The 26,509-nt window shown below is 36.8% G+C and overlaps 1 protein-coding gene across 2 annotated transcripts; it reads right to left on the bottom strand.

The window, feature by feature from the left end:
- Positions 1-1,793: 1,793 nt before the first annotated feature.
- On the bottom strand, positions 1,794-26,503 carry DNAJC10 (DnaJ heat shock protein family (Hsp40) member C10). 2 transcript variants are annotated; one of them, XM_014954709.1, is made up of 23 exons: positions 26,369-26,503; positions 25,394-25,755; positions 23,635-23,800; positions 21,760-21,810; positions 20,113-20,195; positions 19,790-19,921; positions 18,820-18,913; positions 18,520-18,597; positions 17,218-17,261; positions 16,745-16,882; positions 15,543-15,632; positions 14,665-14,778; positions 13,637-13,751; positions 12,149-12,276; positions 11,760-11,876; positions 10,308-10,409; positions 8,840-8,995; positions 7,390-7,523; positions 5,829-5,882; positions 5,399-5,546; positions 4,806-4,925; positions 3,448-3,564; positions 1,794-2,908 (listed from the first exon to the last, which is right to left on the bottom strand). In XM_014954709.1, the coding sequence occupies exons 2-23, from the start codon at positions 25,592-25,594 to the stop codon at positions 2,897-2,899; spliced, it is 2,394 nt and encodes a 797-aa protein (XP_014810195.1). In that variant the 5' UTR covers positions 25,595-25,755; positions 26,369-26,503; the 3' UTR covers positions 1,794-2,896. The 2 variants fall into 2 exon arrangements, with proteins under 2 accessions (XP_014810195.1, XP_014810196.1); XM_014954710.1 differs by lacking the exon at positions 26,369-26,503 and adding an exon at positions 26,046-26,176.
- Positions 26,504-26,509: the final 6 nt, after the last annotated feature.

Below are 26,509 nucleotides of genomic sequence, written 5' to 3'. Positions count from 1 at the left end.
TAGTAACACAGAGAAGTCTATTAGAGCTTAGAAAATTAGCAGTACAAGGGGGAGCCTATTTAACGTTGGGGGTGAGTACTTAATATCACGTTGATGATTTACCTTTAGCTGTTTGTTATCCAAAGTGTGGTGCCTAACATTATAGATGGAATCAAAAATTAGTAATGAGTTCTAGCATAGAGAGGAGACCGAGGTTGAAAGTATTTGGACTTGGAATGTCACTGTTTTCAGATGCAAAAGTTTCAGTAAATGAAATAAGTTTTTTGTGCGTTCCTGTTGAAAACTTGAAATAATATTAAAACATTTTAAATCTTTTTTATAAACTAATAAAAATACATGGAGCTTCCACAACTAACTAAACCTCAAGCACACCTATGAATGGAAAAAAATCAAACTTGCCAAGTTTAATCAAAACGTGATCCTTCCAACTGCAGACCACGTAAAACCAATACGTTGCTTGAAACTTTTGCTGTATTTTCCCTATTCTATTTTTATGCCTTTTAGCAGGAGTAGAAGTGAAAGGAGCCAAATATGTCTTGGGAACTTTGCTGCTTTACTTTAAGGCATGATAGCTAATCAGCTCAGTGACACTGAAGAGCCATGGAAGTCCTTCTTTTAATTAAAGTGGGATGCAACAGATAAATTTAAAAGCCATCGGGCTTCCATAGATACTGTGCCACTATTGTACAGCATACATATATTTTGTGTTCTACTATGTGTTGCCCTTTGCGTGTGTGTAGTTACTCAAGAAGGAAAAGGTACAAAGCCAGCCTCATGGTCTGCCGCTTCTCACTTGAGAAATTTGGGAAGGCTGCCACTGTTTGCTTAAAACCCCAGGCAAGACCTAAGCAACAGAGGCCCTGGAGAGTGCTCACACCCTGCTTTGGCTTCAATGAGACAGTTTGTGGCATTCAGACCAAACCCACAGGTCATCACACTTGTCCACCCAACTGGGGAGAACCACTAGACTGGTGCCAGGAAAGGAGGGAAGAATAAGGACTAATAAACACCATCTACAGGTGGGTACAGGGCGATGTGGATCAATCTTGGGGTCATATGATGGGAGTAAAATTGAAGTTTACTCTTGGGAGGAGAGAGGGAGGCTAAGGTAAGGAACAGTGGAACATTATTTAAAATAGGAGAATTCATTCATGTACCGTTTCAGATTCATCTGTCACTAGGTCTGTTGCTTGGATATGGGAATTTGCAGGTTTTTCTTTTGAGTTAGGAAATGAACTTTAAGTATCAAAACAGATACTAAATATGACTGTAATTTGTTGTGAACTATGTTTGGCGTTTTGGCATTGGGGGTGGGGGAGTATATTCCAAAATATTTGTTGACTACTACATTTCATCATTGCATTTTGAGAAAATTTTTGATTATTCTGGGTGGGTTTTGTGGTGGTTAAATGTATATGCAAAAACTGACCAAAACAGAGTTTGTATTAAAGTCACAAAAATACTAAGATTTTCATTTTTGACTGTGACTGAGTTTGAAGTTTGATTTGGATGTGGGAAGGTCTACTTTAGTAAATAGAAGAGAATGTACTGCATATATTTTCTCAGATTAATATACTGCAAAACTGCAAAGGCAGGCAACCCTGAACATAGGGGAAGGAACATTTGAATGTCTCAAACTTACTAGAATCTCTTCCTTTTATTTCTTGCTGCCTTCTTTGTAAAATAAATTACTTGTAGATAACAATGTATTTGCAAATTTATAATACTGACACTACAGTGACTCATTACACCAAACCTCAATACATGGAGAGCAGGGAGAAAAGTCCACCTGACAAGTTCTCAGCAGCATTTTATTGAAAACATGAAACATTTCAATGTTGAACTCCTAAATGCAACAGACATTTTGCTGTCGTCTTTTCTTGTCTATTGAGAAGCTATGAAAAATATTACTCTCAAGAGTGGGAATTCTATTAAGATGTATGAGGAGACATTGCAATATACAGTGTTCATTATTAAATTAAAAAAGGCACTTTCTATCCTGCTTGCCTAAAAATTATATAAAAAACAAACAAACAAAACCCCCAAAACATGTCTGCAGAGAAAGGAAAAGTGGTAATACCAAAAGAGTTTAAATATGCCCACAGAATACATTCATATTTAAAAAGACAATAATAAAGTTATGACCTAATAATGTAAGCAAAGGCTTCTATGGTATAACTTAAATTTTGAAAGTCACTGAGTTTGAAGTCCTTGATATTTTTTTTCTTTTTGGATTATTTAAAAAAGAAAATCAAAACAACCAACCAACTAAAGAAACTCCACAAAGTTCTGTTCATCCAGGCAGCACCACCAGTGCCATAATAATCCAATCAAGGGCAGGAGCAATGTCATTCAATAAACCTGTCCTCCTACCAGTTCTGGATTTTATTTCTTAGCAATTGGCTAGACAATAATGTGACCCCAAAGCAGAATAATCATCAGGTAAAACTGTTTGTCTTTCAAATAGACAATCCCTCCTTGTGTTTCTGCATTGCAGAGTGGTTTGAGTGCATATTCAGCCACAGGCTGAGTGCCACATTCAAAAAGTGTTTGAAAAGAGACAGAAAAATATAAGGAACTAGTAAATGGGTAGGCAAAAGTGATACAGTCCACGTTTCTGGTCAACTCCAATGTTTAACTAGTAAGAAGGTAGTTGGTGTATCAGAAGAGGGACATGCAGAACTCATTTGCAGAAACACTGAATGCCTCCACCAAAACCAAAACGCTTTCATCTCCCCACAGTTTAAAGAGAATTCATACAGTCACATACGCCCATGAACTCAAACTAGTTTTCATCTCTTTTGTCATGAACGTAACCAGCCTTATATTTTCCTCGTGGTGTCTTCTATATTCACAGCTTCAAAATATTTGGAATCCTATGTATCTCCAGTACCATTTAGAGTTCATCCTAGTGACAAGAAAATAAACAATTAAGTTATTCTGAAAGCAGAAATCAAGATTACTGGTTTGTTTGTTTTATTTTTCTTCTGGATCAATGTTTCTTAAATAGAATTTGGGGTGGTACCTAACAGCTGTGTTTTAATATCTTCTTTCCAAGTTAAAATGTCAATCCCAGTCTTGCACTGATCAGCCTCTGTAATTGCCTGCTTGCTAACTCCAGTCTAAGGATTACATTTATGGGTACAGCGCATCTCGACCATCTATCTTTAACACAGCTGTCCCATGAATAGCTATAAATCCTGCTAAGTCTGGCCATAACTGATGCTGCTACTGCAGTGTTCTTTGCAACATCTGTGGACATTGAGAACCAAGTCTGAATAAATAATGTTTTACTTCCAGTCTTCTTTTGCTTACTGTATCTCACACTATTTAAAGATACAGCATTTAATATTTCACAGACAAAGAGCAAATACTAACATGATTTTAAAGGGCTATTCTTTACAATAATAAGTCTTTTGCAAAAGGCCCCACAATAAGTATATTTACCTTATTTCTAGATTTTTTTCTTTTTCCTTTATTTTGAATTGCTTCTAGTTTTTCATTCAAAAGGTCTGCAATACCTTTTGCATCTCTGCTGTCTATATATTCCCCAAGAACACTTTTCTGGAAAAAAAATGAAAAAAAATAATTTAAATAACGGTATAACATATTACCCATGCTTTGCACTGAACAGAAAATCTGCTTACTTTCAGATAAAATTCAAGAGAAACAAAGGAACAAAGACAGTTGCTCTGGTAAATTGATTTACAATTCATACGTATAGTTTTGTGTCCATTTAAAAAATGCTAATTGTCTTTATAGTAAGAATCACTCTTAGCTGCTACTTTCCAAACTTCAGAAATTTTGTATTGATCCTTAAAGAAATCTAAAATAATTGTAGTTTTCTCATGTTTATTCTTATTCAGCTAAGTATTTAATGTAGACAGCCATTACAAAGTCTGCCCCTTTGTAATCTGCATTCACGACATCGGTCAGCGTGGGTTGCTGCTTTTGAGACCTGCAAAGGCATTACTCTTTACCACAGAAAAGTCCCATGGAATTTGATGGGATTGTGTGAGGAAGGATTTCTAGAACTTCCCATAAGAGATTCGTTTAAAAAAAGAAAAAGAAAATATAATTAAAAGAACAGACGTAACTATTAAAATACACTGAATCCTTTCTCTTCAGCATTAATATATTTAAAATTATGACTATAGTATTATTGAAGTTTAATAGTTTTACAAAAATAAAGGCAATTTCCAAGAACCATCTGAAAACTTTTAATTTTAAAATATTTATTACTAGTAATCTGTTAGTAGGAAATGTTAATCTCAACAGAGTCATACTGATAACTGAAATGGTTTGATAAGGTTTGGTTTCGAGACACAACAGAACTAAATATTTTTAATCAATTTTGTACCTTAGAATACATAATTTAAGTCAAAATTATAATGAAATGCTATGACTACATTGAGAGAATATTTTTCCTTAGCCAAAATGAAGAAGTCACTCACATTTCACATAGAGAGACTTTGGTTGCTTTTGGTAGCTGGTGGTGGAATTGGTAAAGATTGAAAAACATTTTGTCACATGAGACCTCTGCAAAATTAAACCCTGGTTCTGCCTAAGCGCACATTTCATTTACTGTTCTATTAATTTACAATTTATTATTTTTCAAAAACACATTATTACTGCATCACTGTCCTATTACTTTAAGTATTACTGAAATTGATTATTGTACCTGCTGAATATCTAAATAACGTACTTCAATGTATTGCAGAAATAGTCTCTGAAGGCTTAATGTGAAATGAAAAAGATGTAGTAACGAAACCTGCTCACCAGAGTACACAAAGGAGACACTTTACCTTTGCTCCGTGGTAGGGGTAAAACTTGACTGTAGGGTAGGCTCTGATATCAGCAGTTTGACAGGTCTGAGCATACGCCTGACAGTCTACTTTTCCAGCTTTTACTTTTCCTTTAACGGTCTGAAAAGAAATGTTTATTAGAAACAAACTTTGAGTTTCCATGTAAGCAAATCCCTTGAATAAGCCAGCAGTGCAGCCAAAAGTAAATGAAAACCGTTGCTCAAGTCATTTAAATATCTCAGAGCAGTGGCGCGCTTGCTGCTCAGGCTGTTCACCTCGTAACACAAGTCACTGCACGTTCAGCAGAGCACTTCTACTTGAATTCAGGGCAAAGCACGTCACAGTTCCAAAGGTCACCCCACCAGAAGCTGAAATCTGTCTCAAAAGGCAGGGGGGTGGTGGGTGTGTGTGTCTGTGTGTACGCGCGTACAAGAGACAGTACCCACCGGCGAGTGGGACCTAAAAGTGTGGACTTTCAATGAGGAGGAGGATCATTCTGGTTATGCAATGTTTGGATGACTGCTAAGAAATAAAGCCCTGATGAATCATATTTTAACCATTATAACAATCCGCTAATACAGTTAAAAACCCACCCTTGCAAGGATCTCAAATTCCGGAGCGAAGTTTTGGCAAGGTCCACACCAAGGAGCATAAAAATCGATGACCCAGTGATCTTTTCCATTCAGAACTTTTTCTGTGAAGCTCTGAGGAGTCAGGTCTACAGACACTTGAGGTAAATATCTGCAGAGAGGAAGAATAACCAAAATAATCCGTTGAAAACCTTAAACGTATCCACATCTCATTTAAACACAAGAAAAGCTTCTGAAATTAAGAATATTAGCAGTCTTTTTCTCCGTATTTTAAAAGCTTGAGTAAAGAGATGTGGAAACTTTAACGTCTTAAATTAAGCAGTACATATACCTGTTTGTAATTCTTGATTTACACAGCATTTAAATACCAATTTCTCCTAGCAAGCAAACTAAAAAATGTGGCTTGTGAACACAGTTTAATGTAGGAACTTACCCCATTGCCCAGCCTCTCAGTGAATACGAATCTCTGTGCCATCCATTGTAGCTACTATAAAAAGATTAAAAGAAAACAAAAATCCAGTTGCAGAGTAGTTTGATTTACCTTTGAAATAAAATACTCTGTAGAGTGGAAATGATGAAATAATGAACTTAAATGTATATGTTTTATGATGTTTTTCTACCTTGCTTTCAAAAGTCTCATTAATACAATTCAAGGATACAGAATTAAGGACTAGAAGAAAAGAAAGAGAAGAAAATTCTACGTCAAGAGAGTAAGAAACTTGATTTGGAGCACATAAGCTTTGAGAGCTAGAACTATTTTGAATGAAGGATCTTTGATAATAACTCCAGATAAAATTGCAGGCTCTAAGAAACAATGTATTTTCTAACTGACGTTCATTCATTACAAAAAACAATTATGAATTATGTAAGTTTCCCTCAATTTCACAGTAGAAAAGCCAGGTAAGCCGTTACTTGGACAAGGATTTATTATTTGGACTTTCAGGGCATTGCTTAGTTTTGAAATTCCAGAGACAGGTTAGAAGACAAGATTAATTCAATATTCATATCCACTAATTTACAACTTTATAAAAAGTATTTTTCAATAGAGTTACCTGGTTGAAATCTGACTTGATAGTTTTTGGTGATATTTATTTTAAGAGACAAATTTCTGTATTTTTGCAGAAAATAGCTGACTCATGATTAGGAATTTGGCATTTTACAGTCATATTCAACAACTCAGTTGTTTTCAACAAGAAAAAAATAATTCAGCTTTGAAGAGAAACTTTATCTAGAAGAACTTAATAAAAGCAAGCAGTCCAATGATGAAAGCTACTGAAGTCTGCTTATTAATGCCTCTTCATCGTAGTACATACAATTTTTATCTGGCAGCATTTAATAGAACTTTTAAATTCGTAAAATAATGAAGCAACACATCTGCTATTTCAGACAGTTATCGATCTATTTAAACATGCACGTGCTTCCTAAAATCCCTGGATCTTCAAACAGTACTGTGAAATGGAGGAGACAGGCTGTTAGTTTTTGCCAGATTTCACTTCCCATATATTTTTTTTGTTGTTGTTTTGTTAATGATTAATGTTTCCATGCTAACGATACAATGAATGGGATGACTAGATACGCTACAGAAAATTGTTGCAGTGGTGCTGACAGCCTGTTGGCAGGGAGGATGATCAGATGGCTACATCACTCTGTTCTCTAAAGACAAAGCTAAAATCCATTAGGCCTAATAGTATTTTTATATTATGTGATTTAAATCATCTACTTTAACAGGCAATTAAAGTTAGAAAACTGGCACTCAATAAAGAGCAAGAAATAAAACTGAAGATTCCTGAGGCAGTCTCAGTTCAAATTACTGAATTGAAATGGCAAAATAAAATGGCACTAGTTTGAAGTAACAAAGTCAGTAACATCTAGGACAGTAGTATCGTAACAGCCTATTTTAATAGTGGTAATGAACCTTTTCTACAAAACAGGAGATGTATATTCATATTGTTGCACATCCTCTAACATTTCCCAAATTGAAGTAAACTACTTACTAATATTGATGGACTGTGTTTGATTTTTGAGGAAAGAGTCTTATTTCAGGATATCCCCGAACACTTTCTTGGTGACAGAAAGAATAATATTTTTGACAATCCACACTGCCTACACTGATTAATCCACTTAACATCTGAAAAAAAAAGAAGAAAACCTACAATCAAATATGCTTAAACAGTAATACTACAATTTCAGTAGTACTTCAATTTAAGTCTTAATCACTTAGTTGGGGAAAACAAACCAAGATTATCGTAATTCTTTCTTCTTTCCTGTAAATGGGTCCCTATTATGCAACGGGAGCCAACCACCCTGGTACAGTCCCATCATGCACATATATTTTAGTACAGCCTGCGTGGACGTGGCTCATGAGGCACCCACCTTGCCCCAAAGGCACGTATCAGAGTGGTTATTTAGTATAAGGACTAGCATATTACCATGTTTCCTATCACAGGCTCGCTAATTACAACAGGTGCTGGTACCACCAGATGGCTACCAGTTGCGCAGTTGGCCGGCGTCATGAACACACTGTATTTGTTGCAAAGGCCCAAAACCACCTGGCACAGGCAGGGAAGCTGATGATTACTGGTTGTGTACTACAGACCTAACAATACTTCACAGACAGTTGACCAGAATACAGAACCCTGGCTAGAACTCCTAGTCCAGGCGAACTCTAAATGTCCGAAAGTCTCAGACTTGTTTCCAAAGCCCTATTTTTCCCCCCCACCTCCAAATCTCTAGTTCAAATTGTCCAGGAAAACTCAGATAGTTTTACCTTTGCAAATGAGAAAAACTGAAATGACCTTGCAAAACAAAAATACCCTCCCCAATCCCAACAATTCCATGCTGAAGTATGTGTGATTCAGCTGACAATCAGCCTTAAAGCGTATGATATTTAATGTTTCTTTACTTCCAGTGAAGAAAACAAGCTGTCAGAAAAATATATCTTCCTAATATAAAAAATAATTAAGGTGGGTAAGATCAAACTCCTTTAATCTTGAATTCAAGTCGGAGTTTTCACCAAGGTCTAAGTGCTATCTTTAAGGTGACTAACGATCATAAAGAAAACTGAGAACAAAGTGGCAAGTTATTTTAACTAATCCTTATCTAATTTATGGATAAATCTTTTTTTCATATTTTGTAAATGCAGAGCTGTTGTCTATATAGAGCACTAAGCATCAAGGGAAGTTAGTTACTCCAAGGTTTCTTAGATCTTGGAAAACACACTTTTATCAACACTAAAAACTGGATTACAATATCAATACACTGAACCTTGAAAAGAAAAGAAAAGAAAATCTTTGCATTTGAAACAATATAACAGGAATTCTGCCTGTTTTGCCCACAATATTAATCACAAGACTCTCTCAGCTGACAAATCTCTATGAGAGATCTCAATAATTCCACAGAAGAGGATACAAAAGCAGAAAAAAAATTCATTTGAATGTAATTTACCCTGGCCATTTTTTTCCATTCTGGCATTAAAGCCTGACACGGTCCGCACCACGGAGCGTAGAAGTCAACCATCCAGATTTCCTCTCGTTTTCGTCTCTGAACTAATTCAACGAATGTCTCTGGTGTTAGGGAAACCACCGATGGATTCCTAAGATCCTAAAGCAAAGACAGTTTATAGACATATCCTTTGCAACGATGAGTTATCCCCTGTCTACTGCCATCACATACAAACAGACTGTACCAAATTCTGAGAACGTCCCTCTTTCAGTGAAATTTGCTTGCTGCTGTGGAAGACTCTACACCACTGAAAGGTCTGGAAGCATCAGAAGTCATCCCTTCAACCTAACAATCATATGTCTCATTTGCTGAGAAGAGATACCAAACCATGCAGCAAAACAGAAATTTTCTGCCTCTTCTCCATAAAGGGAGGCAAAAGGCAAAAAAATTCAGCGTACCTGGCAAGAAGAGGCACCAGAACTCTGGCAGCAACAGTGATGGGTATGAATGATTTGCAGGTCTGTGAGTTGTTAAAGTCCTAGAAACCGCTGAGAAGCGTGGACAGCAGCAAGCTAAATGACAAAAATGTGCCTCTCCTCCCATGTCAAGGTGTGTAGGTGAGGCATTTTCACCTTAATATCGAAAGGGAGGCAAAAGGCAAAAAAATTCAGCATACTTGGCAAGAACTCTGGCAGCAACAGCGACGGGTACAAATGTTTTGCAGTTCTGTGAGTTGTCCACGCTGAGAAGTGTGGACGGCAGCAAGCTAAATGACAAAAATGTGCACCTCCTCCCATGTTGAGGTGTGTAGGTGAGGCACTTTCACCTTAATATTAAGCATCAGAAGTCATCCCTTCAACCTAACAATCATATGTCTCATTTGCTGAAAAGAGCTATCAAAACCGCACAGCCAGACTGCAAAACAGAAGTTTTCTGCCTTTTCTCCAGAAAGGGAGGCAAAAGGCAAAAAAATTCAGCATACTTGGCAAGAACTCTGGCAGCAACAGCGACGGGTACAAATGTTTTGCAGTTCTGTGAGTTGTCCACGCTGAGAAGTGTGGACGGCAGCAAGCTAAATGACAAAAATGTGCACCTCCTCCCATGTTGAGGTGTGTAGGTGAGGCACTTTCACCTTAATATTACAGCACTTCATACTTTTAATTCCTTTATCATCTCTCCGAGATGGAAATAATTACTGCTACTTTTCAGATTGGAAGGGCTCTTAAGTTATTTGTTAATGATCTTAAAGAAATTACTTGACAGAGTAGGGAAATTAACCCACCAGGTGTCAAGTCCCTGACTGACAATTGCCAGATCACTTTACTTGCCCAAACTTTTTGCACTCTTTATCTTAGTAGTCTAATTGATTACAAAAAAATAAAATAAAAATTAGAATCTTCCAACTAAAGAGCATGTTTGTGGATGAGCTGCATACAGGGCACAACTGCAACAAGTATTATAATTTACATACCTCTATAAACTCCAAGATCTGCTCAGCAGAGTGATGTCCTTCATATTCATGAACCGATGACTGGTTGAACACAACTGTTGTTGGATATGCTCGAATGTTATGCTAACAAAACAGACGATAAGAAATTGCAAGGAATTATTAGGTTTCTTGTACTTTCCTTTAACTGATGTCAATATTGGTGGCTCACAGCTGCTACTCTATCCAGTTTATACGGCACCACTCTCAGACATATGTGCAGATGGGAGTTGGAAACCACTATAAATCAGTATACAGAAAAGATGCCAGTTGTATTCAGAGATGACATAGTTTGTTCTGAATTTAAAAACCAGCCAGTGAGAATTTAAAAACCACTGTGTGAGAGATTCTACCTTCTAAAAAATATTTTACCTTTTTAAAAGTAATATTCTACCTTTTTAAAGTACATCAGTTCTTTTGCCATGCTCCACAAATAAAGGAATTAATCCACAGGCCTTCTAAGCCTTAACTTTAAAGCTATTCCCAGTCTTCAGGTGAAAACACTTGTACTGTATGAATAATTGTTTACTATTGAACACAGATGCTTCCATGATTTGAATGCCTCAGTGCGTAAGAACATCCAAATAAAACTTTAAAAGCTTGTTCTTTTTAACTCATTTTTAATGTATTCTAAGACATTCACATTTAAAGATAAAAACATTTTAATGTGAAAAAGCTCTTGTGAACAATAAAATATACAGCTGCAGGGAAGTTGTCAAAATGTAGTATTTTCTGGAATTCAGGAAAAGTAATGTCAATAACTTCTACCATGATAAATTAATTGAAACAAAAGTTAAGCAAATTTAAACATGGAAAACCAGGCGAGATTTAAAAAATAAAAATTTTTTTTCTCTTCCATTACTATATCTTTAAATAAGTGTAAGCTGATCAGTAATAAACTTTCTTTTACTTTGAAACTGAACCTGCACATCTTAAGCGCTACAAAACAAAAAGCAAAGTCATTTAGGGTGAATTGAATTAGAAGTGGTTTTGCAGACATCTTCAAAAGTGTTATATCAATATAAAATTTGTCTTTGACAATGTTTTACTGGTTTTTATTCTCCTATGTGAAGAACAAAAAGAATGCATATACATGCTAGAAAAAAAAAACGTTTTGGGTCTGCTTTAGTTTTTTTTTTCTCTTAAAAAACCCCCAGGAATTATTAAATTCTGACACTTCCAGAGTCTTCCAATAACAGTATGAAATCAGAGTAAAATGGACCTGCATTTTACATTATCTGTAGTGGTTAAATAGTTTGCTCCTTTGAAAATAATTATGATACAAGTGTCCTGTTTGGTTTACTACCCTTTAAGAAAGTAATATTAAAGAACAAGCGTTGTCTGCCCCCAGCCCTCTACCTCCAGCTAGAAGAAAATATTCTTTGAAAGGGTTATTTTTTACATTTATTTATTTTTTTTTTAATTCATGCAGCTTACCATGTTGCAAAGCCCTTCATGGACAGTACAGTCTAGTGTACCAAATTTAAGCTGCCCGTAGAGATGTTTTGATGCTTTTCTCAGCTCCGGTAACAAAGCTCGACACGGAGGACACCACTAGGAAACAAAACACAAGTCAGCACAATTGCTTTCCCCACAGTTGGCTCTCAGGAGAACGTAAGCTGCTCGAGATGAATAATATCTTGCTTTGACAACAGACTCCACTAAATACAAAACCCACACAGTGTAGGAACTAGTGCTGCCAAGGAACGAGAAATTACAGCGCCATCTCATGGTGCTGCTGAAGGACACTTTCAAGATACTGCTAGTTTTTTGTTACAGTTAGGTAACATTTCAGAAGGAGGGAAATACAGATAGTAAATATTTACCGGTGCAAAGAAATCCACCAGCCATGGTTCCTTTTCTTTGTCAGGAAAATTCTGAGGTCCCAGTGTGATAACATGAGAATTGACACTTTCTTTGGCAAATGCAACAATGTCATACAAGATCTTCTTTCCTTCAAAGAACAACACAGAAAGAAACTTTGTATTTCTCTATGAGAGATCTCATTAAAGACCTCAGTAATAGCAAGAAAAATCCTTCGGTTCCCTTGACTGATCTTTAAATGTGGCATGCTTAAATAAATTGAACAGGTACTAGTTTGTTTTTTCTCAGGAAGGCAATGTTGAACTATGCAAAACTATATCAGGTAGGACATACTCTAGTGATAGTTGATATTTGGCTATATATTAAACTGGATATTTACCCAATACTAGCCAAAAACCCTCATGTTTTTGTCAAACAAAATGAATGTGTTTTTTGTTATTGGAGTACTGGCTGTTTTACCATCTCACCAGTGTTTGTTGGAATTAAAAAGTTACTATTCTAGATACCCTTGCCTTGGCAAGGAATTGACGCGGTAAAGACTTCAAGCAAAATAAATGACATTGGTAAATCCCAGCTTTTTAGGTGTAACTGAAGTTCCTGCTGACACAGCTCTGGTGGGCAAACAGCAAGTCTCTTCATACCTTTCATGTACCTATTTGCCAGCAGAGATGAGAGTTTATGTCTTGAAATGAATTGAGAATAAGAACTCCAGGGTAATTAAATCTGAAGTCACTGCGCAATGACTTAAGACTTATTACTGTTCTTAGATTTTTAAACTGCTGAAGCTTTTCAACACAGCATATAAAAAAGCCTGATTTTTTTGAGTATCATATTGTTATAAATACTAGAGTGAGATGGCTATTGGCTAACATTCTAGATGCCATCTATTTTGTAAATGGTAAACCAAACCATCCAGAAAAGAATGTATGTACTGTAGTCCAGTGTATTTCTCTTTACACTAACCTGTGCCTGGAAAGAAACTGCTACTTCAGAAATGAAAGTAAGTGGTAAAAGTCTCAATATAGATTTTCTTGAATAGAAGTCAGCAAAAGATGGAATTAGTTTTAGTGCAGTGACACATGAAATCAAATCCAAGTTTCTCAAGTTTGCAGCACTGTATAACTACCACGTTAAGCCTCCATGAAGGGTGTGCCTTACAGCATTCTTTGGTTATTCCACTAAAGCTGAAGCAGTCCTGATCAATTTCAGAGATTTAATTTGTATCTAATTATGAAAATGACATTGAAATAGAATAGTAAGGACAAAATACATTTCTTGGCATCTGATGACTGCTTACCCGGGAAAAAAAACCCCAAGAAATAAACCAAAGGAAATGATAAGTTTGTGCAAGGCAACAGTAAGGTCAGAGGAAAAATAGCAAATACTAAAATTACAAAACTGTTCTTTGGGAAAACAAATGCAGTTTGCCAAAGATGGTGTCCTCTCAAAGCGATTACGTAATGATTTAAACTTGCCAAAGTTTCCCTTACCATGATGAATTTCATAATCTCCAGTTCCTTTTCCTTTGAAGACTGCTAAAGAAGGCTGATAGACATACAGTTTGTTGCAGATGGTTGGTGAGGAAAGACAGTCAAACTTGCCAACCTATTTAACAGACAGCACCATTTTAATTAAGGCATCCAAATGTACATCGGTTACGTATTTTGAAAGGCAGTAAGAGTTTGGATAGATTCACTAAAAAAAGCTTAAAATACGGAAAAGTAGTTCCCTTTTAAAAACAGAGGTCTTAAGACAGTCTTGTAACTATAATGTTCAAGGAAAACTGCTAGCACAGCTCTACTGGGTTGTTAGATAATTTTTAATTTAAAGGCCAAAACAGGGAATAAAACCTTAAAGAATCCTCTTTTTCTGCTCCCCTCTCCAAACAAAATAGCAAGTAAGCAAAGAGACCTAAAATAAACGTGACATTAAAGTTCTTCTAGTCAATGCAACAATTTTTTAAAAATACATACCTTATAGAATGACACAATATGTATGTCTTTAGCACAAAGTTTAAATTTAGTTTCCTTTTATTAAGAAAAATTTCGAGATAATTACAGGTTTTTCTGAGTATCACAGAATCATAAAATTGTTGGAGTTGGAAGGGACCTTTGAGAGACCATCTAGTCCAACTCCCCTGCCAAAGCAGGATTGCCTATAGCAATAAAATTAAATTAAATTAAGTAATTAATTAATTAGAACACAGTTTCTCATACATCAGTTTGATGTTGAAGTGTTAACTTTTAATTGTTAACTGAATGGCATCTGCAGCAATATTTCCCATGAGAGGGAAGATTTCAGAGATAATCTTTCTTAACTACTTTTAAAATATTCAAACCGTGTAAGAAACTGCATTACTTGCTTTAAATTAAAAACTTCACTACAGATCTACCATGTGACGGCGTATCTCTTTCAGTACCAGGTAGCAGGTGGTAGTAACAGCTATTAATAATGAAATATACTGACTTGTTCTCTGAATGTAAATGGTATTTAACACTAGATGAGTGAGCAGTCTTACCTGAATATGTTCATCTTTAAGTAAAAATTTAAGTTTCTTAAATTCCTGTACATTTGATTTATCACCCTCTCCAAACTGGAAGAATAGCAGCCATCTGTGGTGAGCCAGACGGTCCTTTAAACAAAGGAAAAAAAAGCCAACAATCCACAACGTTAACAGAGGAAAAAAAAGTATTATTCCCAGCTTGTACCAATTCCTTTTATGTTTTATAAATGCAAATGCCCAATTATTCATCTGATCTCTAAATGACCTCCTCCACTCAACAAATCCTTTCATGTAGTCCTTCCAGTAAACTTCATTTTACTGCATCATAAGCAGAAAAGAGGAAAAAAAACTCTGAAAAGCTGGCGACATGCTGACCTCTATACTTCTTGTTCCCATGTGATTGTAGATCAAACTAAGTGCTGCTACAAATGTGAAAAGAGGTGTCCTCTTTTTTTTTTTTTTCTCCAAGACATGAGTAATTTCTGTGACTTCTAATTTCAGTTCATACATAACATCATGGATTATAAATCTTGTTTTCTTTCCTACATTACCGGCCAAATAGATTTAGAATAAAATTCTCAACAATATAGTTGATTTAAAAAAATAACTTGAAAATTACAGTTGCAGAGTGAGTTGCAACAGCAATTTCGGTGGTTTTCTATTTTCCTATTAAACACATGCTTGGCATGTTTTGCTGAAAAACAAAAGTCAATGTAGACAACCAATGCTACATAATTTTGGCTACATTTTTTGGGGGGGAAAAAAAAAAGGCATTTTGAGTTAAATAATACCAGGATGTGGTATAAACAGGATTTGAAAAATGTAAAAAGGATTAAAAAAAAATATAGAAATACATTATTTAAAGGAATATTAACATATTTTTAAAACTTTACCTCTAATGATGCTGCAGAGATGATTTCAAAGTCTGGCAGATGCTGCATTACTTCCTGATATATTTCTCTGGCATCCAAGGACTTAAGAAACTAGAAAAGAAAGTTATCTGTGTTTATTATAAAGAATTACAAACATCAACCTGATTGTTGATGATTAGTATTCAGTATGAAGGAAAGTACTCCGATTTGTTCCTTTCCATCAACTGAAGAGTACGGTAAATAATATGGTTATCTGATCAACTTCTTTTTCATATATATATTTTCACAAAGATCACTCTTAGAATACTGCTTTTTAGCTTGTTTTCCCACAATATTAAACTCAGTGGATCCTATTTTGTCAAAATGGGTGCTTAAAGTCTCAAATTCAAATTTCAAACCAAGTTTTCCAATCAAGCTTACAGCATTTCCAATATACTTTTACAGCCTTCCTTAAGTGCACTACAGATATTTAAGTTTTAGTATTTTTTTAAATTTAGCAAGTAATATGAATCAGTAACTCTGGGTTGGTAAATCACAAGGTTGAAAGCAGGTATGTTACAAATATAATTTCCTCCTTTTAAAGATAGAGATAGTGACAGTAAAGTGATAGAGTAGTGACAGTAAAGGAACAAGCCGTGCTTCAAACTGAGGAATGTCTCCCATCAATTAAGGAAGTTAAAGTACCATACAAATGTAGGAGGAGGTTGCAATATTAGAATATAGCTGAACAGCATAATCTGTACCGACAGACAACGTAGGAGTAGTTTTATCACACATGTCAGTACCACTGCTCCGTTCAGAGCAGCATTTCCCAGACTTGTGATACGTGGGGCACGGAATAAAAATTGGGGGCACATGGCAAATCTCCCACGCTTGCCCAGGATAGCTGGCTAGCAGCTTCAGAAACAGTCCTTGGGTCTGTCAGAGAGCACAGCCCACCTCTGGGATCCCCCAGTGTCCCAGGGAGGCTCGTGAGGAGGTGGCTGGGCAGAGCTCCGGGTGCTGCCACTGCAGCACACTCCTCTTCACTCTCCCACCTCCAGGGATCACTGCCTGAGAAGCCAGGAGGGATATAAACTCATACCAGGGTATACAAGCTTAGAAAAAGAAAACAGCATCTTTTCAGCTGTATATAATCAATCTGGAAATCATCTATGCATTCCTTTGCCATCGTCATCACCGTATTTGATCTAAATACAGAACGGTTGAGAAACAACTCGTACCAAAACACCTCCTTTCTCTTTGTTATTTATGGTGGCTCCAGGTGGAAAGTATGCTGTAGTACTAGATGAGATATCTAAGTTATCACAAAGCTCACCCTGGGTGCCACAGTCCATCCAGCCTACATTAACAAGGCCTTCCTGTAATGAAAAACAAACAACCACAAAAGAACAAAACAAACACAAAAACAAAGAGAATTTTTTAATCTCAGGTTCAGAAAGGCTTTTGAAAATCCCAACACAAGCAATTATATGACATTTAGAAAATGGAAGGAAACTACATTGTAATTCATTAGTTAATCATTCATATTTTATAAAATTCTTAAAAAATTTAAATGATATTCCAATAGCTACCAACGGGTGAAATCTCGGTTCCCATAAACTCAGCCAGAGGTTTGGCTACAACTTCATGTTTTCACTTCTGTTATTTTGTTTTAACTGTAACAGGTAATGGTTTGAAGCTGAAATGTGCTTACCAACATGCCAGCTAGCTTAAGGCGTGTCTGGTAACTCAAGCAATCTGCAAAATAAAAAATGATTTATTTACAAACATAAAACTTGAAATTATTAATGCACTAAACCTACTTGTGTTTATAATGACCGCTTTCCTCCCTACAAAGGTAACCATTTCAAAAGGCATGTTCCTGCCTATTCGTCCTGTATTTCAACGACTTGAAGCTGTAACATCTAGTAAGCAGAACTTGATGGCCATCCACTCTAAGTTAAAAATAACATGAATAACATTCTCTTGCTTCATCAACATAGAATTCTCAATTTAAAAAAAAATAAATATTTTGTTAGCTGTACTAAGACTGACCTTTAAAATTTCTCCTTAACCGATGTTTTTAAAAAAACAACCAAGAGGTACCTACATACTGTCTTGGAATGAGGTTTCAATGGAAATATCAATTTTCTGTGATTCAAATAATAACTCACTATAATAAACACATCACATGCTCTAATTACCCATCCAGACTTTGAATAGCTACCTTCTGATGCCGGTTTTTTTCTGAAATAGGAAGATATATCAGACTCATTTTAATTGGACCAAAGTTGAAAACTTAATAACAAACGGACTACAACTTGAAATCAAGCCATTTACAAATGTAAATTCAAGACTGCAACTCCGGTTATTCAGTCCACAGAGCAAAGGTCTCTTCATAAGGCTGAGAAATCTTTATTTGTCAAAGGTGTAGCACATTTACTTAGCTCTACCAGCTAACCAAGGCAACTTTCTGATATGTCGTGTCCAATACTGATCCCAAGAAAGTCAGTGACAAACAGCTACATAAAAAAATTATTTAAATCTAAACTCCGGCATGGCATCAGTGGCAAGAGCCACTTACTACGTCAAAATCTAACTTAAGAGAAAATATTCAGCTAATTTTTGAGTATTGGTGGTTTAATGGGGAGATACATCCTTTCTTCTACTCGGCTACCATGACAGGCTGGCACGCACCTGTGCAGGACCTGTCATTTGAGCTTGAGCTGGAAACTGAAGTCAGGCCTTTTCTGTCAGTTCCCTTCCTGAGGGGTCACACTCGAGTGCTGCTGCAAGGACTCACGTGACTTTACAGAAGAACAATAGCATAACGGTTCTATTAATTCCCTTTAGTAAAACTGCCTCTAAAATGGAGCCTCAGAGACCCACAGACAAGTACTGTGATCATCTAAGATGTTTCACAACTTTTTATTAGAAGCAAAAGGGATTATATGCTGTTATCAGCAGAAGTACTTTTCTCTGTTTGCCTTATTTGAAAAGTATTTAATACACCTACCCCCACGTTCAGCACAGAAGGTGATCAGCCAACCAACGCCAGAAGCAAATGAAGTTTCAATGGCATTAACAAAGTTTCCTAAGAGTAAAACAATTTGCATCAGTCTGTGACTAGTTAAATGTGACTATGAAACAAGAAGGCTTTATATCTGTATTAGCAAATTACAGTAAACTATTTTTAACTTCAAAAATAAAACTTAGCAAAAGTTGACAGATTCAGTTGTATGCATAGCTTCTGCTGTATTTTATACTGTAAAGCAATTTCAAGAACAACGTGCGAAGCAAAATATGTGACCATTACCTGCCCATAACTCAGTGACTGTGCTTGTAACATACTGCATGGCGAAGTTCTTTAAGCTCTCTTTTGATCTGTCTCCGTAATATTTCACTGGTTGCTAGAGAAGACGAAGAATAAAGTTTATAAAGCTTAAAAAATAGGGAAAACCACCTCAGTACCTACTGCTTTTTTTTTTTTATAACTGTGCTTATGCACCTGCAGGACCGCTCCTCCTCCCACCCAAACCCAAGCTCTAACTGTTCTCTCTCTTCCATATTGGAATGTTTGAAATTTAAATAAAATTTATATTTAGTAATGTGCTTTCTTTCCAAGTCCGGCAACATAAGAATAATTTAGTTTTAGAAACACCAACTCCCTAAGATTATATTTCTATTGAAATAAAAATTGCTTGCATCAGTCCACTTAGTGCATGCACAATCTGTGCTCAACCTTTCAAATCTTATCATTGTCAAAATGTACCCAACTATTTCAGTGCAATTTGTACACCACCCCTGGCACAACTACTTAACAAGCAGCTATAAAGTGTGACATACGTAACGCAGCTAGCATAGAGGAAATCTTGTGGAAGGAATTTCCAATTTCTTTAGGTACATGGTCATACTCTTTAGACTCAAAACCACAGGCTACCCCTTGCATTGGAAAAGCCCATTAAAATACTGCAAGAGAAACTGTTCAAGTAGATTTGCTGCTTTGCTACAGCACCACTGCTGACAGTATCTTCCCAAATCAGAAGTGATACGCTGCATGGTAAAGTAATTCAAAAAAAGCACTGTATAAACCAGATATTTATTTTTGAAGTTAACTTTCTAAATTAATTTAACCAAGATGAAGGAAGAGAAAAATTAATTTATTAAAAGGACATAAAATACCAAAAGGAAGATCTTTATATAAAGATCTATGATTGAACAAGTATTAAAGTAATACTCTTACAGATTTCAGTCTTTCTAAAAATGTCTGAAGCTTTATCACTCACCATTCCAGCCTTGAAAACATACAAACTGGGATAACTGTTAATCCCTTTAATTCGACAAAGCACCCTATTATCTCCACAGTTGACAGCTCCAATGCGTATCACTCCGTCCATCTCCTTGGCAAACTCCCTCCACTAGAAAGAACAGGGGGAAAAAAAAAAGGATATTTTCCTATGAAGATAAAAAGAAAAATCAGCAAATGTTTTATTCCTGTTATCTTGAATCATTGTCTTTGGTTTCAGTTTCAGCGTAAAAGTCCACTTTATTAAGTTTTATGCTGTTAAAACCAATGAATTTTCTGAGTTAATCTGCTTGCTATACATACCGTAGGTGCCAAGTCATGGCAGTGGGAGCAGCGAGGAGAATAAAAATTCACAAACCACAGCTCTCCTGAGTTAACAGCCGCATCTAGATGGAGAGGAGAAAACTGTAAGTAATGCACATCTATAATGTAGTTATATCTAGAATGTACATTTTTACTATATTGTTTTCCCCAAGAACTGAATTAAGTATTTATACGTCAGGTATAGTTAGTAAAGGTAACTCAGATGGGATAATGATTGCACCTCACTTGCACACACCTACTGTTGCAGACGTGCGCAAAAATCATATTTCAGAGGATAACAGCACCCTTTCATTATCTGTTCTGTTAATTAAGAATAAATTTACTCTCTACAGATTAACTCATTGAAACGTGTGATAGTGTAAGTCTGGTTACCCTAAAAACAAAATACAAGTTCTAAAAGATTTCTACCCACTAGAACTTTCAATTTCCTGATATTACTTCATGTATTTTCTGGGTTCCACCAGAAATCTTTTAAAGTAGAATCCCTGTCTAATAGGTTATCCTGGTTTCAGCTGGAATGGAGTAAATTTTCTCTTTCTAGTGATTGCTGTGAAAGAAATGTCAACAACGCATATTGTTTTAGTTTTTGTTAAGCAATGTTTATGCTTTTCAAGGACTCCTTTCAGCTTCCCATAGAAGCTGAGAAGGAGCACAGAGAGAAGAATGGAATGGCCAATGGAGTATTTCATACCATAGATGTCATGCTCAGTATGTAAACGGGGGTTGGACAGGGGAGGGGAATCCACGATCACTGCTCGGGATGGTGCCAATTCACCGGGCGGAATCCACGATCACTGCTCGGGATGGTGCCGATTCACCGGGCGGTGAGAGTGACTAGTGTCATTATTGTTATTTTCCTTTTCTGTTATTGTTTCTATTCAACTGTCTTTTTTTCTCAACCCATTAGTCTTTTTCACTTTCCTTTCCCCTCCTTTTCTCTATCTTCTCCCTGCTCTTGTGGGGCAAGGGGGGAAACCGCATGAGCAGCTGCATGGTCCTTGCTGCCAGCTGGAGCTGAACCCCAACACAGGTGAAAATGTAATTTAAAAATCCAAGTTACTATAATGACTAGAAAAGTCAAGGGTAACAGTCAAATATTTTTGCTTATAAAAGGAAAGAACAGCAACAAACTACACACAAGCAGAGGTTATCAGCTTGAACTGCATGTCTTTCAGGCTCTCCATTTTTGGACGTAATTTTTATAGTGAATTTTCTAAATTATATTTGCCTATATTAAAATATCCTCACAAACAAGCCAACTGAAGAATGCCCTCACTGAAAGCATATTTCTGTCAAGTGCATTTTCAGACAAGAGACCAAAAGAACCCAGTAAGGATAAATTAGGAGAAACAAACTTTTAATTAAAATAATTTACTCTTAGAGATCTCACAAAATACCTTTAAAACTTAATCTAAACTGTTTATTGATACTGATATATTTGCTAACTGGCATTTACTAGGAAGTGTTAATGGTTTGGGGCTTTTTTTGTTTTCTCATCTGAAGACAATTTTGTGACAGCTTTTTTTTTTAGGTATGTAATATAAGTCCATAGATGTATCAAAATGTAAAATTGTTACTTCGACTTGCCATACCGTCAAACAGATAGCTAATTTATTTAAAACTTACCAAATTCTCCTCTATCCAATGTTATAATTTCAGGATCATCATCATAAATACCTATTAAATAAAACAACTGCTTTTTAATTTTGCCACCTTTAAAACGAAGAAACAAACTATCATCTTATCACAAGACAGAAAACAGAAGACAGTATACTTAAATTGAACTAGTAAGCTGGCAAAGAGTTTTCACAGCAAAGCCATATTTGTTTAGTAATATGTAAGCTTAGTTTAACCTCTTGCAAACTCCTGTACCCTTGTGCTACAAAAGCCACCATCAGAACAAAAAAGTTCTTTTGGTGTTTTAGTAGACCAGCCACTGAGTGAGCACAGACCTTGAACTACCACTGTTATGGCAAAGGTATTAGAAATAACATTGACCAGTAGTCAGATTAAAATTCAAGAAATTTCAGTGCTCAGTGGGAGCGCTGTATGCAATGTTTGGAAGCTTTCACTCCTTTTCTCAGCCTCTGGTTATCAAAACTATTTAGATCACAAAGGCGTTTCAGCCACAAGCTCTTCCACTAACAGAATGTGTGAACACATTGGAATAAAGTGGACAGAATAAAGGTAAGGCAGGCAGCTTTTCTAAAAGGCTAGCCAGTCCTACCTAGAGCATTGCTACAAAACAGCCTAAGTACACAAGAAAGGCAGTGCAGAGAGACAAAAAAATACTATTAGACAGCATTATATTATGCTACTATGGGTACAGATTTTTTTACAGTACCTAACATGGTGAGATGCCATTTCATCTGAGGTATACAAAGATTAAATGCAAATAGATAACAAAATTAATTCCTACAGGTGACAAGGTACTTTTTCTATCTCATGTAATGTAATACATACACTCACCCATCCATATGTATAAAAGTATACAATACTCTCCAAACGAGTGGTATATAGCCATTCAAGGACACAATTTCTTAATCAAGCAACTTCAGACATAAACAATTTTGCAAATCTGTTTATCTGAAGAAGTTTTAGGGTAACTTCCATATTTTGCTGTGATAGTTATGCCTTTGCTTGATTCAATTTCAATTTGCAGAGATATAATTTTTCAGATATTGGGACATATTATACAAAACTACACCAGAAAAAAAAAAATTGCCAATGTGGAGGTTCATTTCAGCTTTGTCTTTCATATCAGTCAGACCATATTCCTCAGCACCTTAATTTTAGCTTACTCCTGGTTAGAGCAGCTCTGAGAAAAGTTCATCCCAGCCTTTCCCTACAACTGCCTAAAATTTGTCCAGACAAACATTAAATAGCTTGTCTCAAGATCATTTTAGGTGCAATTCTGTTGTTATTTTTTCATTTTCTACTACCTCTTTACTGATCTCTAATTGTATAAGTGCATATAAAATAGGCCTGACAGTGCAAAAATCTCCATTCAAAATCCACTTGAGAATACATTATCTAAACAAAAAAGGTCTTCCTGCATTAAAGAGTTAAAAAGAATACTGATGAAATTAACACCAGAATTTAAGTGAAACAGAACAAAAAAAAAAAAAAAAAAAAGGTCTTCCTGCATTAAAGAGTTAAAAAGAATACTGATGAAATTAACACCAGAATTTAAGTGAAACAGAAAAAAAAAAAAAAAAGCTTTGGACTTTAAAAAACGCCAAGAAGTTAGACAACAAATAAAAAGGTAAGCAGCAAGAACAAAAGGCTAGGTAAATAGATTATTACATTTTTGGGTAGCCATTAACAGGGTAAATAATAGATTGGGTCAACAGAGTGAAAATGATCGCTACAGGAGAACAACAGAGCAGGGAGAAATCTGGAGAGGATACATCAGAAATGTGTAAAAAGATCTGATATAGATCTGAGTATTACATTTACTTGTGACTGTTTCAAACAAATCACAAACATGTCACAACTTACCAAAATCATAGCGATAAAAGTGCCAGCTTTCGTAACGACCTCCTTGCTGCTGATCTTCAAGACCTTTCTCTCCATATTTATCATACTTCTTCCGTAGATCTTCATCTTTAAGTACTTCATAGGCTCTATTTATTTTCAAAAAATTGTCATGTGCGTTTGGATCATTCTATTTAAGGAAAACTATAATTAGTAAGTAATTAATAAACCATATTGCACATATAATGCTGAAAAAATAATCTTTGGAAATATTTTTATATTCCTACTAAAGATGTCAGTTGTGATGCAAGCAGACATTACACAGTTATCTCCACACAAACTACAGTAAAGTTTTCCTTTCTTGAAGCCCAATGTATCTTCTGCTCATTTCTTCATCCTCACTTAAGTACCAACTGAAATACAAAGTGAACTGGTAGGAGGTTGTAACATTCTCCAGTGATCCCACTTCTTTCAACTTTGTTTCTTCAATGGAATTAAAAAAAAAAAAGTACTCAAGAACGAAGACTTACCATCCCTTCTGATCTTATGGTGTAGACAGAGGTCCCCTTTTTATTTAAAAAATATTCTGGTTCTAGGTAGCTTCAGCATTAGAATGGTAAAAAATCTGCAGACATATTTTGAACCCCTGTTTGGGTTCTGAGCTGGCACAGTGTAACAATGGGGAGCAAAATCTGCAGTGCTCTCCCACCCTTTCAACTTCTGCTCATATATTTCATTCAAAAGACACTTTTTCTTAAAGGTTCTTCACTTATTTACCTAGATACCCATGAAATGAATTATCATAATGGAATTTGTGTAATGGCTTCATATTCTGTATATCATTAATGTTGAAAATAACCTGTTGAAAAATCTTTAGTAGTATTCGCATACTTGCAAGCTACAGAATCTGATACAAAATGCTATTATTTTGAAAGGTTATCAACACAGGGAAAACAAACCTTGCAGTTAATTGCTACGAGTTGGCTATTTCTAACTTTGTTGAGATTTGGCTTTCTCTTTGAGCTTTATCACGTTTGAATCCATTGTCAAACACAGGCGCCTCAGAGGCTTCAATGTAATGTGTGCGGGCGGGCCCTGAGCTCTTACAGAACATCACTGTTGTCTGGGGCTCTGTGTATTTCCCTCGTATTTCCTGTGAATTTCTGTCACTTTCAAGAAATCTTGAGGAAAAACTAATTTAAATTTAAAAACTATTTCTTTGTACGTTGGAAAATACTGTAGCACAGACTGAGCTGTTCCCTGTCTTTTCTCTCTAGTTAATCTAGAGTTCCTTATTACCCCTCCCTTGTTATGCCTTGGCAGTCCCAGAATTTCTGCTTTGTCCCGTTTGATACTTGGAGACTGATGTCTCAGTACAGGCTGGTGGTGTTTGCTGTTCAGATGAAACTTCATGTTAGGGAAACAGTAAGTTCTCCTAAGCTAAACGTGAAGAGACAAACTCATCAGTTTACCAACAATGTAATATGGTACAGATACAAGTTTTTCTCTATTTACAAAAATATAATTAAGAATTAAATGATCTTGTCTCCTTTTTTTTTTTACTACAGCAATTTAATATGGCTCAAATTCAACACAAACATGTCTGACCAGCCCACCCCTGTCTGTCAATTTTCTCTGCAGAAAATCTGAGCTGAACCATGTTATCAGGTGGTTTTTGCTTCACAAGAACAGAGAAACATTTTAGATAAATTAAAACCACTTGTTATTTAAACATTAAGATCCATTAACTCAACAACTTCGACCTGTTAAAGATGTAACTTACCTGATTTTTATCAGGGTGCAACTTCAATGCCAGTTTTTTGAACGCTTGTCGTATTTCTCTACTACTTGCTTCTTTGGATACTCCAAGTAAACTGTAGTAGTCCTGATCAGTGCACACAAGAACTATTACACATACTAAAAGTAGTAATAAAGATCTTTTCACATATCTATTAGAATCTCCTTTGGCTACTAAGAATTCCATTATGAAGCTTTTGGAAAGTCTACAGGTTCTGATTGGAGCAGGCCTTGGGAATTGTCTCCAGTGAATCCACCAGCGTTGGGCAACACAGCCGTATTTATGACAGAGCTCTTCAAAACGCTGGTTGTCCTACTTCATGGCACAAGTCTTGCAAAAGTTACAACCTGTAAGAAGGGGGGGGAGGTAATTAAGTAAATTTTCCTATTTATTCAATAAATATACATTAGTGAAGAACCCCATTGCCGGCTTGCACAGCCTGCAGGTGAACATTAAGTCTCTGGCCGGCTCATGACCTGCTCTCAGCGGACCTCCCGAGTGACAGCCCATCTCCTGAGGGCACACGCTGTGGGTGAGGTAACCGGGCACAGCGTTACCGAGGCGCCGACACACCAGCCGCTCCCCGCACACGTACAAAAAGGGGTTTTAGTCCCCCTCACTCTCCCCTCACACTCACTTCCAGCGCCGCAGGGGGACATGGCTCCTCACAGGACCCCGCACCTTCCAGCCCGCAGCCGCACCGGGAGGGCCGCTCGGGCGCCCCTCGCAGAACGAAGCCGGGCAGACCCCGAGTACCCGCCGCGGCGAAGGGGGAGCCAGCGGGAGGCGGAGATGCGCCGCCGGCTGCCTCCCGCTGCGGCCAGGCCGGAGGTAACAGCCCCGGGAGAAGGCGAGGGTGGCGAGGGACCGCAGGGTCACCGTCCTTGTCCCGTCCCGTTCCCTCCCCTCCGGCGCGGCCTCGGTGCCGGGCGAGCCCCGCGGAAGCGGCGCGGCGCTTACCGGGCTGCAGGGAGGGCAGCGGCACCGGCCGGCGGCTCGGAGCTGCGGGAGCCGGCGCAGGGAGCGGGCCGGGCGCGGAGGAGCATGGGACGGCGGCGCCTTCACCCCGGCGCCGGGCGGAAGGGCGGCCCGTGCCGGGAT

This window comes from Calidris pugnax, unplaced genomic scaffold (assembly GCF_001431845.1).
Source record: "Calidris pugnax isolate Ruff unplaced genomic scaffold, ASM143184v1 scaffold103, whole genome shotgun sequence".
Taxonomy (NCBI): Eukaryota; Metazoa; Chordata; class Aves; order Charadriiformes; family Scolopacidae; genus Calidris; species Calidris pugnax.
Note: the sequence above shows the minus strand (reverse complement) of the source record. Positions and strands in the feature narration are given on the sequence as shown.